Raw genomic sequence first — 18,663 nt, 5'->3', positions numbered from 1 at the left:
TTAGGTACAGTAGGGTTGAGGGTCAAGTCAATTGGGAGGTGAGTTTCAATGGAGAAAAACTGGAGGAAGTGAAGTGTTTTAGATATCTGGGAGTGGATCTGGCAGCGGATGGAACCATGGAAGCGGAAGTGGATAATAGGGTGGGGGAGGGGGCGAAAATCCTGGGGGCCTTGAAGAATGTGTGGAAGTCGAGAACATTATCTCGGAAAGCAAAAATGGGTATGTTTGAAGGAATAGTGGTTCCAACAATGTTGTATGGTTGCGAGGCGTGGGCTATGGATAGAGTTGTGCGCAGGAGGATGGATGTGCTGGAAATGAGATGTTTGAGGACAATGTGTGGTGTGTGGTGGTTTGATCGAGTGAGTAACGTAAGGGTAAGAGAGATGTGTGGAAATAAAAAGAGCGTGGTTGAGAGAGCAGAAGAGGGTGTTTTGAAGTGGTTTGGGCACATGGAGAGGATGAGTGAGGAAAGATTGACCAAGAGGATATATGTGTCGGAGGTGGAGGGAACAAGGAGAAGAGGGAGACCAAATTGGAGGTGGAAAGATGGAGTGAAAAAGATTTTGTGTGATCGGGGCCTGAACATGCAGGAGGGTGAAAGGAGGGCAAGGAATAGAGTGAATTGGAGCGATGTGGTATACCGGGGTTGACGTGCTGTCAGTGGATTGAAGCAGGGCATGTGAAGCGTCTGGGGTAAACCATGGAAAGCTGTGTAGGTATGTATATTTGCGTGTGTGGACGTATGTATATACATGTGTATGGGGGGGGTTGGGCCATTTCTTTCGTCTGTTTCCTTGCGCTACCTCGCAAACGCGGGAGACAGCGACAAAGTATAATAAATAAATAAATAAAATAATTCATGGTGAGGTGCCTGAGGATTGGTGGAATGCTTGCATAGTGCCACTGTACAAAGGCAAAGGAGACAAAGGTGAGTGCTCAAATTACAGAGGTATAAGTTTGTTGAGTATTCCTGGGAAATTATATGGGAGGGTATTGACTGAGAGGGTGAAGGCATGTGCAGAGCATCAGATTGGGGAAGAGCAGTGTGCCTTCAGAAGTGGTAGAGGATGTGTGGATCAGGTGTTTGCTTTGAAGAATGTTTGTGAGAAATACTTAGAAAAGCAAATGGATTTGTATGTATCATTTATGGATCTGGAGAAGGCATATGATAGAGTTGATAGAGATGCTCTGTGGAAGGTATTAAGGATATATGGTGTGGGAGGCAAGTTGTTAGAAGCAGCGAAAAGTTTTTATCGAGGATGTAAGGCATGTGTACGTGTAGGAAGAGAGGAAAGTGATTGGTTCTCAGTGAATGTAGGTTTGCGGCAAGGGTGTGTGATGTCTCCATGGTTGTTTAATTTGTATATGGAAGGGGGTTGTTAGGGAGGTGAATGCAAGAGTTTTGGAAAGAGGAGCAAGTATGCAGTCTGTTGTGGATGAGAGAGCTTGGGTAGTGAGTCAGTTGGTGTTCGCTGATGATACAGCGCTGGTGGCTGATTCATGTGAGAAACTACAAAAGCTGGTGACTGAGTTTGGTAAAGCGTGTGAAAGAAGAAAGTTGAGAGTAAATGTGAATAAGAGCAAGGTTATTTGGTACAGTAGGGTTGAGGGTGAAGTCAATTGGGAGGTAAGTTTGAATGGAGAAAAACTGGAGGAAGTGAGTCATAGGGTGGGGGAGGGAGCAAAAATTCTGGGAGCGTTGAAGAATGCGTGGAAGTCGAGAACTTTATCTCGGAAAGCAAAAATGGGTATGTTTGAAGGAATAGTGGTTCCAACAATGTTGTATTGTTGCGAGGCGTGGGCTATGGATAGAGTTGTGCGCAGGAGGGTGGATGTGCTGGAAATGAGATGTTTGGGGACAATATGTGGTGTGAGGTGGTTTGATCAAGTAATAATAGGGTAAGAGAGATGTGCGGTAATAAATAGTGTGTGGTTGAGAGAGCAAAAGAGGGTGTTTTGAAATGGTTTGGTCACATGGAGAGAATGAGTGAAGAGAGATTGACAAAGAGGATATATGTGTCAGAGGTGGAGGGAACAAGGAGAAGTGGGAGACCAAATTGGAGGTGGAAAGATGGAGTGAAAAAGATTTTGAGTGATTGGGGCCTGAACATGCAGGAGGGTGAAAGGCCTGCAAGAAATAGAGTGAATTGGAACGATGTGGTATACCAGGGTTAATGTGCTGTCAGTGGATTGAACCAGGGCATGTGAAGCATCTGGGGTAAACCATGGAAAGTTCTGTGGGGCCTGGATGTGGAAAGGGAGCTGTGGTTTCGGTGCATTATTACATGACAGCTAGAGACGGAGTGTGAACGAATGTGGCCTTTATTGTCTTTTCCTAGCGCTACCTCGCACACATGAGGGGGGAAGGAGTTGTTATTTCATGTGTGGTGGGGTGGCGATGGGAATTAATAAGGGCAGACAGTATGAATTATGTACATGTGTATATATGTATATATCTGTGTGTGTCTATATATATGTATACATTGAGATGTATTTTTTTTTCTTTTTTTTTTTTTGCTTTGTCGCTGTCTCCCGCGTTTGCGAGGTAGCGCAAGGAAACAGACAAAAGAAATGGCCCAACCCAGCCCCATACACATGTATATACATACGTCCACACACGCAAATATACATACCTGCACAGCTTTCCATGGTTTACCCAAGACGCTTCACATGCCCTGATTCAATCCACTGACAGCACGTCAACCCCGGTATACCACATCGCTCCAATTCACTCTATTCCTTGCCTTCCTTTCACCCTCCTGCATGTTCAGGCCCCGATCACACAAAATCTTTTTCACTCCATCTTTCCACCTCCAATTTGGTCTCCCTCTTCTCCTCGTTCCCTCCACCTCCGACACATATATCCTCTTGGTCAATCTTTCCTCACTCATTCTCTCCATGTGCCCAAACCATTTCAAAACACCCTCTTCTGCTCTCTCAACCACGCTCTTTTTATTTCCACACATCTCTCTTACCCTTACGTTACTTACTCGATCAAACCACCTCACACCACACACTGTCCTCAAACATCTCATTTCCAGCACATCCATCCTCCTGCGCACAACTCTATCCATAGCCCACGCCTCGCAACCATACAACATTGTTGGAACCACTATTCCTTCAAACATACCCATTTTTGCTTTCCGAGATAATGTTCTCGACTTCCACACATTCTTCAAGGCTCCCAGAATTTTCGCCCCCTCCCCCACCTTATGATCCACTTCCGCTTCCATGGTTCCATCCGCTGCCAGATCCACTCCCAGATATCTAAAACACTTCACTTCCTCCAGTTTTTCTCCATTCAAACTCACCTCCCAATTGACTTGACCCTCAACCCTACTGTACCTAATAACCTTGCTCTTATTCACATTTACTCTTAACTTTCTTCTTTCACACACCTTACCAAACTCAGTCACCAGCTTCTGCAGTTTCTTACATGAATCAGCCACCAGCGCTGTATCATCAGCGAACAACAACTGACTTACTTCCCAAGCTCTCTCATCCCCAACAGACTTCATACTTGCCCCTCTTTCCAAAACTCTTGCATTCACCTCCCTAACAACCCCATCCATAAACAAATTAAACAAACATGGAGACATCACACACCCCTGCCGCAAACCTACATTCACTGAGAACCAATCACTTTTGTCTCTTCCTACACGTACACATGCCTTACATCCTTGATAAAAACTTTTCACTGCTTCTAACAACTTGCCTCCCACACCATATATTCTTAATACCTTCCACAGAGCATCTCTATCAACTCTATCATATGCCTTCTCCAGATCCATAAATGCTACATACAAATCCATTTGCTTTTCTAAGTATTTCTCACATACATTCTTCAAAGCAAACACCTGATCCACACATCCTCTACCACTTCTGAAACCACACTGCTCTTCCCCAATCTGATGCTCTGTACATGCCTTCACCCTCTCAATCAATACCCTCCCATATAATTTACCAGGAATACTCAACAAACTTATACCTCTGTAATTTGAGCACTCACTCTTATCCCCTTTGCCTTTGTACAATGGCACTATGCACGCACTCCGCCAATCCTCAGGCACCTCACCATGAGTCATACATACATTAAATAACCTTACCAACCAGTCAACAATACAGTCACCCCCTTTTTTAATAAATTCCACTGCAATACCATCCAAACCTGCTGCCTTGCCGGCTTTCATCTTCCGCAAAGCTTTTACTACCTCTTCTCTGTTTACCAAATCATTTTCCCTAACCCTCTCACTCTGCACACCACCTCGACCAAAACACCCTATATCTGCCACTCTATCATCAAACACATTCAACAAACCTTCAAAATACTCACTCCATCTCCTTCTCACATCACCACTACTTGTTATCACCTCCCCATTTACGCCCTTCACTGAAGTTCCCATTTGCTCCCTTGTCTTACGCACTTTATTTACCTCCTTCCAGAACATCTTTTTATTCTCCCTAAAATTTAATGATACTCTCTCACGCCAACTCTCATTTGCCCTTTTTTTCACCTCTTGCACCTTTCTCTTGACCTCCTGTCTCTTTCTTTTATACGTCTCCCACTCAATTGCATTTTTTCCCTGCAAAAATCGTCCAAATGCCTCTCTCTTCTCTTTCACTAATACTCTTACTTCTTCATCCCACCACTCACTACCCTTTCTAATCAACCCACCTCCCACTCTTCTCATGCCACAAGCATCTTTTGCGCAATCCATCACTGATTCCCTAAATACATCCCATTCCTCCCCCACTCCCCTTACTTCCATTGTTCTCACCTTTTTCCATTCTGTACTCAGTCTCTCCTGGTACTTCCTCACACAAGTCTCCTTCCCAAGCTCACTTACTCTCACCACCCTCTTCACCCCAACATTCACTCTTGAGATGTATAGGTATGTATATTTGCTTGGGTGGACGTGTAAGTCTGTGGGTTGGGCCATTCTTTCGTCTGTCTCCTTGCGCCACTCGCTACCGCGGGAGACAGCAACAAAGTAAAATATATAAATAAAAAAAATCATTACTGGAACCCTTTTATGATGCCCCTACAACTTTTATGCTACACTCCAAACAGGAACAGGGAAATGATGGACACCTTGGTGTGAGAAGCTCCTTAATGAGACTTTACTCCTTTCCATCTCTTGACCATGATAAAACCTTGCTAAAGATGACTTTTCACTTGCATTGCAACCACTTGCAGGCAGAGTCCTGTAACACTCATAAAAGTACATTAATATTCCAATTACAACTCAGGATACATTCCTGTAAAATGGAGTTGTATGCAAAACAGCTCTCTATGGGGTCATTACACCAGTGCATATATAGATACATTTCTAATGATGTTATTTTTTCACTGAGATATATAGAGTGTTGTATATGAAGATTACAGGTATTAATGAATAAAGATTATGACTTTAACACAAGACAGCTATAGAATGACTGAAAGCAGATGTGGCCTTTTGTTGTCTGTTACCTGACGCTACCTCGTCGAAGCAGGAGGGAGAGATCGGGAGTGGGGTATAAGACAATGTATATGTTAACATTTTTATTTTCCTTCATGCATTTGTGCTGTTTCCTGTGAGGCAGGGTAGTGTTGGGAATGGACAAAAGTGAGCAAGTATGAATATGTACATGTGTATATCTCTCTTATGCCTGTTCCAACTGGAACTCCCTCAAAGGGGTGGCTACAACAACTGTGTCTCCATAACTAAATAACAGGGCAAGTCTAGCACAGTGTTTGCAGAGGTTCTCACCTAATGTTCCTAATGACTACTTTTATCTAATGCTTCTCCCAACTTCTTTTACCTAATAATCCTACCTACTACTACTATCTACTGATCCCACCATTTTGTCAATAGGCAGGGATACTGCACAGTGCTCAACGCAGGAAAAACTAGAATGAAGAATAAGCTGCACGAGTCAAGTGTCATCAAGTGCTATATATGACAAGGAGACATTGTATGTTGTAGACGGAATGCCAGTAGATTACATATTAGAGAGGCAGAAAAAAAGAAAGAGGAGTACAACTTGACAACTCCTAAAGGGCTGGCTCACTAAGCAAATGTCACTAACCCTCCTGATACCCAGACAGGTATTACTGGTGATATACCTCCCTGGTCATTGGCTGCCTACCACCAGCTACCTTCATATATGTATATAAATGTATGTAAATGTATGTAAATGGTAAATTATATGGGAGGGTATTGATTAAGAGGGTGAAGGCATGTACAGAGCATCAGATTGGGGAAGAGCAGTGTGGTTTCAGAAGTGGTAGAGGATGTGTGGATCAGGTGTTTGCTTTGAAGAATGTATGTGAGAAATACTTAGAAAAGCAAATGGATTTGTATGTAGCATTTATGGATCTGGAGAAGGCATAGGATAGAGTTGATAGAGATGCTCTGTGGAAGGTATTAAGAATATATGGTGTGGGAGGCAAGTTGTTAGAAGCAGTGAAAAGTTTTTATCGAGGATGTAAGGCATGTGTACGTTTAGGAAGAGAGGAAAGTGATTGGTTCTCAGTGAATGTAGGTTTGCAGCAGGGGTGTGTGATGTCTCCATGGTTGTTTAATTTGTTTATGGATGGGGTTGTTAGGGAGGTGAATGCAAGAGCTTTGGAAAGAGGGGCAAGTATGAAGTCTGTTGTGGATGAAAGAGCTTAGGAAGTGAGTCAGTTGTTGTTCGCTGATGATACAGCGCTGGTGGCTGATTCATGTAAGAAACTGCAGAAGCTGGTGACTGAGTTTGGTAAAGTGTGTGAAAGAAGAAAGTTAAGAGTAAATGTGAATAAGAGCAAGGTTATTAGGTACAGTAGGGTTGAGAGTCAAGTCAATAGGGAGGTAAGTTTGAATGGAGAAAAACTGGGGGAAGTACAGTGTTTTAGATATCTGGGAGTGGATCTGGCAGCGGATGGAACCAAGGAAGCGGAAGTGAATCATAGGGTGGGGGAGGGGGCGAAAATCCTGGGAGCCTTGAAGAATGTTTGGAAGTCGACAACATTATCTCGGAAAGCAAAAATGGGTATGTTTGAAAGAATAGTGGTTCCAACAATGTTGTATGGTTGCGAGGCGTGGGCTATGGATAGAGTTGTGCGCAGGAGGGTGGATGTGCTGGAAATGAGATGTTTGAGGACAATGTGTGGTGTGAGGTGGTTTGATCGAGTAAGTAATGTAAGGGTAAGAGAGATGTGTGGAAATAAAAAGAGTGTGGTTGAGAGAGCAGAAGAAGGTGTTTTGAAATGGTTTGGGCACATGGAGAGAATGAGTGAGGAAAGATTAACCAAGAGGATATATGTGTCGGAGGTGGAGGGAACGAGGAGAAGTGGGAGACCAAATTGGAGGTGGAAAGATGGAGTGAAAAAGATTTTGAGTGATCGGGGCCTGAACATGCAGGAGGGTGAAAGGCGGGCAAGGAATAGAGTGAATTGGATCGATGTGGTATACCGGGGTTGACGTGCTGTCAGTGGATTGAATCAGGGCATGTGAAGCGTCTGGGGTAAACCATGGAAAGTTGTGTGGGGCCTGGATGTGGGAAGGGAGCTGTGGTTTCGGGCATTATTGCATGACAGCTAGAGACTGAGTGTGAACAAATGGGGCCTTTGTTGTCTTTTCCTAGCGCTACATCGCACACATGAGGGGGGAGGGGGATGGTATTCCATGTGTGGCGAGGTGGCGATGGGAATGAATAAAGACAGACAGTGTGATTGTGTGCAAGGGTATATATGTATGTGTCTGTGTGTGTATATATATGTGCACATTGAGATGTATAGGTATGTATATTTGCGTGTGTGGACGTGTATGTATGTACATGTGTATGGGGGTGGGTTGGGCCATTTCTTTCGTCTGTTTCCTTTCGCTACCTCGCAAACGCGGGAGACAGCGACAAAGCAAAATAAATAAATAAATAAATGTATCAATATGTATGTGTATGTGTTTTTTTTTTTTTTTTTTTATACTTTGTCGCTGTCTCCCGCGTTTGCGAGGTAGCGCAAGGAAACAGACGAAAGAAATGGCCCAACCCCCCCCATACACATGTATATACATACGTCCACACACGCAAATATACATACCTACACAGCTTTCCACGTTTACCCCAGACGCTTCACATGCCTTGATTCAATCCACTGACAGCACGTCAGCCCCGGTATACCACATCGCTCCAATTCACTCTATTCCTTGCCCTCCTTTCACCCTCCTGCATGTTCAGGCCCCGATCACACAAAATCTTTTTCACTCCATCTTTCCACCTCCAATTTGGTCTCCCTCTTCTCCTTGCTCCCTCCACCTCCGACACATATATCGTCTTGGTCAATCTTTCCTCACTCATCCTCTCCATGTGCCCAAACCACTTCAAAACACCCTCTTCTGCTCTCTCAACCACGCTCTTTTTATTTCCACACATCTCTCTTACCCTTACGTTACTCACTCGATCAAACCACCTCACACCACACATTGTCCTCAAACATCTCATTTCCAGCACATCCATCCTCCTGCGCACAACTCTATCCATAGCCCATGCCTCGCAACCATACAACATTGTTGGAACCACTATTCCTTCAAACATACCCATTTTTGCTTTCCGAGATAATGTTCTCGACTTCCACACATTCTTCAAGGCCCCCAGAATTTTCGCCCCCTCCCCCACCCTATGATCCACTTCCGCTTCCATGGTTCCATCCGCTGCCAGATCCACTCCCAGATATCTAAAACACTTCACTTCCTCCAGTTTTTCTCCATTCAAACTCACCTCCCAATTGACTTGACCCTCAACCCTACTGTACCTAATAACCTTGCTCTTATTCACATTTACTCTTAACTTTCTTCTTCCACACACTTTACCAAACTCAGTCACCAGCTTCTGCAGTTTCTCACATGAATCAGCCACCAGCGCTGTATCATCAGCGAACAACAACTGACTCACTTCCCAAGCTCTCTCATCCCCAACAGACTTCATACTTGCCCCTCTTTTCAAAACTCTTGCATTTACCTCCCTAACAACCCCATCCATAAACAAATTAAACAAACATGGAGACATCACACACCCCTGCCGCAAACCTACATTCACTGAGAACCAATCACTTTCCTCTCTTCCTACACGTACACATGCCTTACATCCTCGATAAAAACTTTTCACTGCTTCTAACAACTTTCCTCCCACACCATATATTCTTAATACCTTCCACATTGCATCTCTATCAACTCTATCATATGCCTTCTCCAGATCCATAAATGCTACATACAAATCCATTTGCTTTTCTAAGTATTTCTCACTTACATTCTTCAAAGCAAACACCTGATCCACACATCCTCTACCACTTCTGAAACCACACTGCTCTTCCCCAATCTGATGCTCTGTACATGCCTTCACCCTCTCAATCAATACCCTCCCATATAATTTACCAGGAATACTCAACAAACTTATACCTCTGTAATTTGAGCACTCACTCTTATCCCCTTTGCCTTTGTACAATGGCACTATGCACGCATTCCGCCAATCCTCAGGCACCTCACCATGAGTCATACATACATTAAATAACCTTACCAACCAGTCAACAATACAGTCACCCCCTTTTTTAATAAATTCCACTGCAATACCATCCAAACCTGCTGCCTTGCCGGCTTTCATCTTCCGCAAAGCTTTCACTACCTCTTCTCTGTTTACCAAATCATTTTCCCTAACCCTCTCACTTTGCACACCACCTCGACCAAAACACCCTATATCTGCCACTCTATCATCAAACACATTCAACAAACCTTCAAAATACTCACTCCATCTCCTTCTCACATCACCACTACTTGTTATCACCTCCCCATTTGCGCCCTTCACTGAAGTTCCCATTTGCTCCCTTGTCTTACGCACTTTATTTACCTCCTTCCCGAACATCTTTTTATTCTCCCTAAAATTTAATGATACTCTCTCACCCCAACTCTCATTTGCCCTTTTTTTCACCTCTTGCACCTTTCTCTTGACCTCCTGTCTCTTTCTTTTATACATTATTATTATCTTTTTATTATACTTTGTCGCTGTCTCCCGCATTTGCGAGGTAGCGCAAGGAAACAGACGAAAGAAATGGCCCAACCCCCCCCATACACATGTATATAAATACATCCACACACGCAAATATACATACCTACACAGCTTTCCATGGTTTACCCCAGACGCTTCACATGCCCTGCTTCAATCCACTGACAGCACGTCAACCCCGGTATACCACACCGCTCCAATTCACTCTATTCCTTGCCCTCCTTTCACCCTCCTGCATGTTCAGGCCCCTATCACACAAAATCTTTTTCACTCCATCTTTCCACCTCCAATTTGGTCTCCCTCTTCTCCTTGTTCCCTCCACCTCCGACACATATATCCTCTTGGTCAATCTTTCCTCACTCATCCTCTCCATGTGCCCAAACCACTTCAAAACACCCTCTTCTGCTCTCTCAACCACGCTCTTTTTATTTCCACACATCTCTCTTACCCTTACGTTACTCACTCGATCAAACCATCTCACACCACACATTGTCCTCAAACATCTCATTTCCAGCACATCCATCCTCCTGCGCACATCTCTATCCATAGCCCACGCCTCGCAACCATACAACATTGTTGGAACCACTATTCCTTCAAACATACCCATTTTTGCTTTCCGAGATAATGTTCTCGACTTCCACACATTCTTCCAGGCCCCCAGGATTTTCGCCCCCTCCCCCACCCTATGATCCACTTCCGCTTCCATGGTTCCATCCGCTGCCAGATCCACTCCCAGATATCTAAAACACTTCACTTCCTCCAGTTTTTCTCCATTTAAACTCACCTCCCAATTGACTTGACCCTCAACCCTACTGTACCTAATAACCTTGCTCTTATTCACATTTACTCTTAACTTTCTTCTTCCACACACTTTTCCAAACTCAGTCACCAGCTTCTGCAGTTTCTCACATGAATCAGCCTCCAGCGCTGTATCATCAGCGAACAACAACTGACTCACTTCCCAAGCTCTCTCATCCCCAACAGACTTCATACTTGCCCCTCTTTCCAAAACTCTTGCATTTACCTCCCTAACAACCCCATCCATAAACAAATTAAACAACCATGAAGACATCACACACCCCTGCCGCAAACCTACATTCACTGAGAACCAATCACTTTCCTCTCTTCCTACACGTACACATGCCTTACATCCTCGATAAAAACTTTTCACTGCTTCTAACAACTTTCCTCCCACACCATATATTCTTAATACCTTCCACAGAGCATCTCTATCAACTCTATCATATGCCTTCTCCAGATCCATAAATGCTACATACAAATCCATTTGCTTTTCTAAGTATTTCTCACTTACATTCTTCAAAGCAAACACCTGATCCACACATCCTCTACCACTTCTGAAACCACACTGCTCTTCCCCAATCTGATGCTCTGTACATGCCTTCACCCTCTCAATCAATACCCTCCCATATAATTTACCAGGAATACTCAACAAACTTATACCTCTGTAATTTGAGCACTCACTCTTATCCCCTTTGCCTTTGTACAATGGCACTATGCACGCATTCCGCCAATCCTCAGGCACCTCACCATGAGTCATACATACATTAAATAACCTTACCAACCAGTCAACAATACAGTCACCCCCTTTCTTAATAAATTCCACTGCAATACCATCCAAACCCGCTGCCTTGCCGGCTTTCATCTTCCGCAAAGCTTTCACTACCTCTTCTCTGTTTATCAAATCATTTTCCCTAACCCTCTCACTTTGCACACCACCTCAACCAAAACACCCTATATCTGCCACTCTATCATCAAACACATTCAACAAACCTTCAAAATACTCACTCCATCTCCTTCTCACATCACCACTACTTCTTATCACCTCCCCACTTGCGCCCTTCACCGAAGTTCCCATTTGCTCCCTTGTCTTACGCACTTTATTTACCTCCTTCCAGAACATCTTTTTATTCTCCCTAAAATTTAATGATACTCTCTCACCCCAACTCTCATTTGCCCTTTTTTTTCACCTCTTGCACCTTTCTCTTGACCTCCTGTCTCTTTCTTTTATACATCTCCCACTCAATTGCATTTTTTCCCTGCAAAAATCGTCCAAATGCCTCTCTCTTCTCTTTCACTAATACTCTTACTTCTTCATCCCACCACTCACTACCCTTTCTAATCAACCCACCTCCCACTCTTCTCATGCCACAAGCATCTTTTGCGCAATCCATCACTGATTCCCTAAATACATCCCATTCCTCCCCCACTCCCCTTACTTCCATTGTTCTCACCTTTTTCCATTCTGTACTCAGTCTCTCCTGGTACTTCCTCACACAGGTCTCCTTCTCAAGCTCACTTACTCTCACCACCCTCTTCACCCCAACATTCACTCTTCTTTTCTGAAAACCCATACAAATCTTCACCTTAGCCTCCACAAGATAATGATCAGACATCCCTCCAGTTGCACCTCTCAGCACATTAACATCCAAAAGTCTCTCTTTCGCACGTCTGTCAATTAACACGTAATCCAATAACGCTCTCTGGCCATCTCTCCTACTTACATAAGTATACTTATGTATATCTCGCTTTTTAAACCAGGTATTCCCAATCATCAGTCCTTTTTCAGCACATAAATCTACAAGCTCTTCACCATTTCCATTTACAACACTGAACACCCCATGTATACCAATTATTCCCTCAACTGCCACATTACTCACCTTTGCATTCAAATCACCCATCACTATGACCCGGTCTCGTGCATCAAAACCACTAACACACTCATTCAGCTGCTCCCAAAACACTTGCCTCTCTTGATCTTTCTTCTCATGCCCAGGTGCATATGCACCAATAATCACCCATCTCTCTCCATCAACTTTCAGTTTTACCCATATTAATCGAGAATTTACTTTCTTACACTCTATCACATACTCCCACAACTCCTGTTTCAGGAGTATTGCTACTCCTTCCCTTGCTCTTGTCCTCTCACTAACCCCTGACTTTACTCCCCAAACATTCCCAAACCACTCTTCCCCTTTACCCTTGAGCTTCGTTTCACTCAGAGCCAAAACATCCAGGTTCCTTTCCTCAAACATACTACCTATCTCTCCTTTTTTCACATCTTGGTTACATCCACACACATTTAGGCACCCCACTCTGAGCCTTCGAGGAGGATGAGCACTCCCTGCGTGACTCCTTCTTCTGTTTCCCATTTTAGAAAGTTAATACAAGGAGGGGAGGATTTCTGGCCCCCCGCTCCCGTCCCCTCTAGTCGCTTTCTACGACACGCGAGGAATACGTGGGAAGTATTCTTTCACCCCTATCCCCAGGGATAATATACATATATATATATATACATACACACACACACACACATACACATACATACGCACATATACACACACACACACATACATATATATTCATATGAGAAATGTAAGAAACAATTTAGAAAACTGAAACTTCTAGCTTGAAATGAATGAAAAAAAAAGAATGTCACATAATGGTTCAACCTCTGGCTATGGAAAAAAGGAAATGTATAATTTATTTACACAAACATCAATAGCAGTTCTCATCAATTTAACCACTGTATCAATAAGCTTCAATGTCTAAGCTACATTTTTCTCTAATTTCACTATTTTCCTTCACATTTTCAATTGTGTCTGAAGGTTCTACTTCAAGAGTGATTGTTTTTCCACTAAGGGTCTTCACATCTTGGTTACAGCCATATATGTATATGTGTGGAAGTGTCTTTCTTCATCTGTTCCCAGGAACTAACATGGGAAACTGAGATCAAGTTTTAAAATAATCTTCACTAATCAACAAATGACAAATAAATAATGTACATTATTGTGTCATGAAAGAGAGTCGTTTGATGAATAGTGATAACTGTAGTCGAATGAGTGATAGGCAACACGTCAGTCAGACGCAGTGGGTGGGAGGGAGGCAGGAGGCAGTGGATATCATACAGCTCTACTCTGAATGAAGCTAATCCATCTTTGCATCACTGAAATAATGATTCAGGTGGTCATAAAAGAGATAGTACTGATGATGGGGAAACTGTGGTTCCTTTGGTAGCACTGTTATGCACTACTGAACAATTAATGTCTACCCACAGAATTTAGTGGGAGTGTATAAGAGGAAAAAAGCATCCCTTCAACATTACATTACATAACATTTTAAAATATGAAGAGAGAAAGTAGGAAGGTGTGCTACCATACATTGGGTGCACTGAAAAGTGCTCTTCAAAACAACTGATGGTTAACCCACCACCATGTCTGCCTTCCATTTTTCTAACAAAATGTTCCTTGAATAAGTCACCTATGTTGCTGATAACTTCATCATGGCAGAGTCTGCAGTCTTAACAATAATTTTAACAGTTGATGTGGCCAATTTGAAAGCACCACCAACATCGAACTGACACTCACCAGCTTCCAACTGCCTTAACACTTCTAAATCTATATCTGAGGGGTTTCTCGTAGACAGTTTAGATTAACAGCAGAACCATAACTTGCAGGCCATATGCCAGACAAACAGGCTGGTCAGTTAGCAAGAATGTAAGTAGATCAAAATTTGTATTGTACTAACTGAGGAGAGCACTTGGTGCTGACTGAATGCAAGCATACATGTATATGGTGCTCTGAAGTGAGTATAAACATAAAGAGCTGCTCTCAATGTGTTATGCGTGTTTGGACTCATGACTTTTGACTTCTTTTATGAATTTCCACCATTTTTTTCTGGTAAAACCAGAACTCATAGAAGCAAGCTATAATGCAGTAACAAAACAGTGCTCTATGGAGTAATGCTAACCTGGGTATTAGAGAATACACAAGTCACTCAATCAACCACTATAATGACATGGTCAATATGCATGATGAAACCAAACTGGCATTAAGAGGACAGGTACCTCTCATGGCTGGTTAACGAGTCACCACCCCAACCAGAAATCCATTACATGGCCAACCCTGCCTCTCTCTAACACAGCAAAACGTTTACAACTCTGTTAGATCATCTTACTGTAATATTATATGACTGTATTCTCTTACAGTAGCTTATGACATATACGTATATAACTGCTACGATGCTATTCTATTAGCAGCCAGCAATGAGTGAATAGGCCTATATATGTGCACAGCTCTTTATATTCTGTACTCACTAAGACTAAGGTAGACTAACTTTTCATAAAGAGACATGGTTTTACCACAAATATGTTTCTGTTGAAGTATCACACCTTGGTGTCATGCCTAGATGCAGCAGTCCAACATTGCAAATTCATTTTCATCACTCCCCAGCTTGCTAATTTTGGTAGAAACATAGGCAAATTTTACAGCAGCAGCTTATTTGCATGTGTTTTCAGCTGACCTCTTCCAGAGTGCTCAGCCATTGACTTCATGTTCTCACATGTCAAATGCTTCAGCTTTATCTTTTGGGTCATCACACTTCTGTGGCCTCATGCTTTAATTCTTGAACTTGCAAAAGTTCTCTTGGGTCCCAACTTATGTTCTTAAAACAAAAAATTCTAACCCTTACAATTGATAAAAGGGGATGACTTCTGTGACCTACAATACATGGATTAGCAGGGTGATCTGTAGAAGTTGTCAGCACAGATGGCCAGCTGTAACCTATACATGAACTATGCCCTTCTCTCAAACCTTAAGCATTCCCTGTTTGGAAACAAGCAAGATATATGGATTGGATGGTATTCCTTATATTCAAAAGAAATGTGCCTCAGAGATTGTACCTGTGCTTGCCTGTCTGTTTTGCTGTTGCATAAAACCATAGCTCATCAGCCTTCTTAAGACATACGCACTGGTACAACCTTACCTTGAGATGTGTTACAGCTCAACAGCTCAACACCTTCAGCCATCAACCTGGTGTTTTGCCTTCCATTAATTCAAAGGTCCATGAACCTTTCCCACAAAAACTTAGAATCTGGTTCCAGTACAGTTCTGACATCATGAGATCTACTTTAGGAAATCAGCAATAAAAAAAGTTAGTTATGCAATCTTTTGTTTTAAACATAAAAAATACAATCCGAAAAAAAAAGCATCAACTTTGGTAATTCAAGGGGAAGCATAATGGTTTATCTACATATTCATACTAAAAAAGGTGCAATTCCTACGACACTATAAAGCTTTTCAACCTCATGTATGCAAAAATGGATATGTTTGAAGGGACAGTAGTTTAAACAATATCATATGGTTGCGAGGCATGGGCTGTAGACAGGGTTGTAAGAAGGGCGGATGTGTTGAAAATGAAATGTCTCAGGACAATGTGATGTGACGTGGTTTGATTGAGTAAATAATGAAAGGGTAAGAGAGATGTGTGGAAATAAAGTGTGGTTGAGAGAGCAGAAGAGGGTGTGGTGAAATGGTTTAGACATATGGAGAGAACAAGTGAGGAAAGATTGACAAAGAGGATATATGTGTCAGAGGTGGAGGGAACAAAGAGAAGCAGGAGACAAAACTGGAGGTGGAAGAATGGAGTGGAAAAGATTTTGAGCAATCGGGGCCTGAACATACAGGAGGGTGAGAGGCGCGCAAGGAGTAGAATGAACTGAACAATGTGGTATACTGGGGTCAACCTGCTGTCAATGGACTGAAGAAAGGCATGTGAAATCTTTGGAAAGGTATGTGGGGCATGGATGTGGAAAGGGAGCTATGGTTTTGGTGCATTACACATGACAGGTAGAGAGTGAGTGTGAAATGTGGCCTCTTTTGTCTGTTTTCCTGGCACTACCTTGCTGAAGCAGGGGGTAGCGATGCTGTTTCCTGTGGGGATGGGTAGCGCCAGGAATGGAAGAGGGCAAGCAAGTATGAATATGTATGTGTATGTATGTATATGTGTATATTTTGTGTATGTATGTGGAAAGGGAGCTGTGGTTTCGGTGCATTACACATGATAGCTAGAGACTGAGTATGAACAAATGTGGCCTTTGTTGTCTTTTCCTAGCGCTACCTCACTCGTGCATGGGGGGAGGGGGTGCCATTTCATGTGTGGCAGGGTGGCAATGGGAAAGGATGAAAGCAGCAAGTATGAATATGTACATGTATATATGTAGACGTATGTATACATTGAAATGTATACTTATGTATATGTACATGTGAGGGCATTTACGTATATACATGAGCATATGGGTAGGTTGGACCATTTTTTTGTCTGTTTTCTTGTGCTATCTCAGTAACGCGGCACACAGCGACTAAGTATAATAAAATATGTATGTATATATGCATGTATGGGCATTTATGTATATACATGTGTATATGAGTGGATAGGCCATTCTTCTTCTGGTGCTACCTCACTGATGTGGGAAACAACAATCAATTATAATTTATAGATAAAAAATATTTGCAGGTAATGTAATTAGGTACAGGAGCAATTGGTTTTCAATCCTTACAACATACTATGAAATTCTTACCTCAAAATTCCTCTTTAGAGTATCCAAAGCAACATGGAAGAGGATATCCCAAGTTTGTTCTTCTTCACGCATTCGTGTATGGATTCGCTGGAGTCGTTCATACAAAAATAGTCCTAAACACGTCAAAACTTCTTCTTGTGCTATTTCTAATGTTTTTGCATGTCGCTCACGTCTAGAAAAGTAGAGCAATTCGTTTTAACAGATGGATATAATATAAATTAAGCAGTAAATCCTTAAATCTGTTTAAAGATGCATAAAAAAATTATGTTGTTCACTTCATCATACCATTACAGCAATGCACAAAAACCTTACACAAAACACATTCTGGATGGTTTCAACCAACCACCACCCTTCTACACAAAATTACTAGCAATAGAGATCAATGTAACATTCCACACCATCCTTGGCACATGTTTAGACAATATAACAAAAAATGGGTGGTCACCTTCATAGCTGGCTGCCAATCTATCATCACGCACAAATGCTTAGCCCCTAAACCATCACCCCTGAAATGGAGTTTTCCACAAAACAATTCTATCTCCAACCCTCTTCACTTTCTCTCTGATTACATGACTCCAATCACTTTCCACAGACTAGTGCAAAAGTCCTCACACATACAGAAAATTTCACAATCACAGAACCCTAAAACTACCAAACAGCCCCATTATAAAATAAAAGAAAAGCAAGTAAAAATCAAGAATATGTAAAGCAGATGATCTAACAAACCTCATATGGATGCATAAATCATCATGGGGAGTTTTGGAGAAATAGAGGAGGAGGGTTTTTTAGAGGGTGCATCATTTAATCTATCATATCTTTTATTATCCCTGGGGATAGGGGAGAAAGAATACTTACCACGCATTCCTCACGTGTCATAGAAGGCGACTAAAGAAGATGGGAGCGGGGGCCTAGAAACCATCCCCTCCTTGTATTTTAAATGTGCGTATGTATGTGTATGTGTGTGTATGTGTATATGTATATATATATGTATATTATCCCTGGGGATAGGGGTGAAAGAATACTTCCCACGTATTCCTCGCGTGTCGTAGAAAGCGACTAGAGGGGACGGGAGCGGGGGGCCAGAAATCCTCCCCTCCTTGTATTAATTTTTTAAAATGGGAAACAGAAGAAGGAGTCACGCGGGGAGTGCTCATCCTCCTCGAAGGCTCAGAGTGGGGTGCCTAAATGTGTGTGGATGTAACCAAAATGTGAAAAAAGGAGAGATAGGTAGTATGTTTGAGGAAAGGAACCTGCATGTTTTGGCTCTGAGT

At 42.5% G+C, this 18,663-nt stretch overlaps 1 protein-coding gene across 3 annotated transcripts in view; it reads right to left on the bottom strand.

Annotated features, from left to right (window-relative positions):
- Positions 1 to 18,663, bottom strand: part of LOC139757314 (gametogenetin-binding protein 2) — a 158,829-nt gene that overhangs the window by 61,921 nt on the left and 78,245 nt on the right. For all 3 annotated transcript variants that reach the window (XM_071677713.1, XM_071677715.1, XM_071677714.1), the window contains exon 6: positions 17,393 to 17,564. In XM_071677713.1, the coding sequence (XP_071533814.1) occupies positions 17,393 to 17,564 (172 nt within the window). The remainder of the gene's footprint in view (positions 1 to 17,392; positions 17,565 to 18,663) is intronic.

This window comes from Panulirus ornatus, chromosome 25 (assembly GCF_036320965.1).
Source record: "Panulirus ornatus isolate Po-2019 chromosome 25, ASM3632096v1, whole genome shotgun sequence".
Lineage (NCBI taxonomy): Eukaryota > Metazoa > Arthropoda > Malacostraca > Decapoda > Palinuridae > Panulirus > Panulirus ornatus.
Note: the sequence above shows the minus strand (reverse complement) of the source record. Positions and strands in the feature narration are given on the sequence as shown.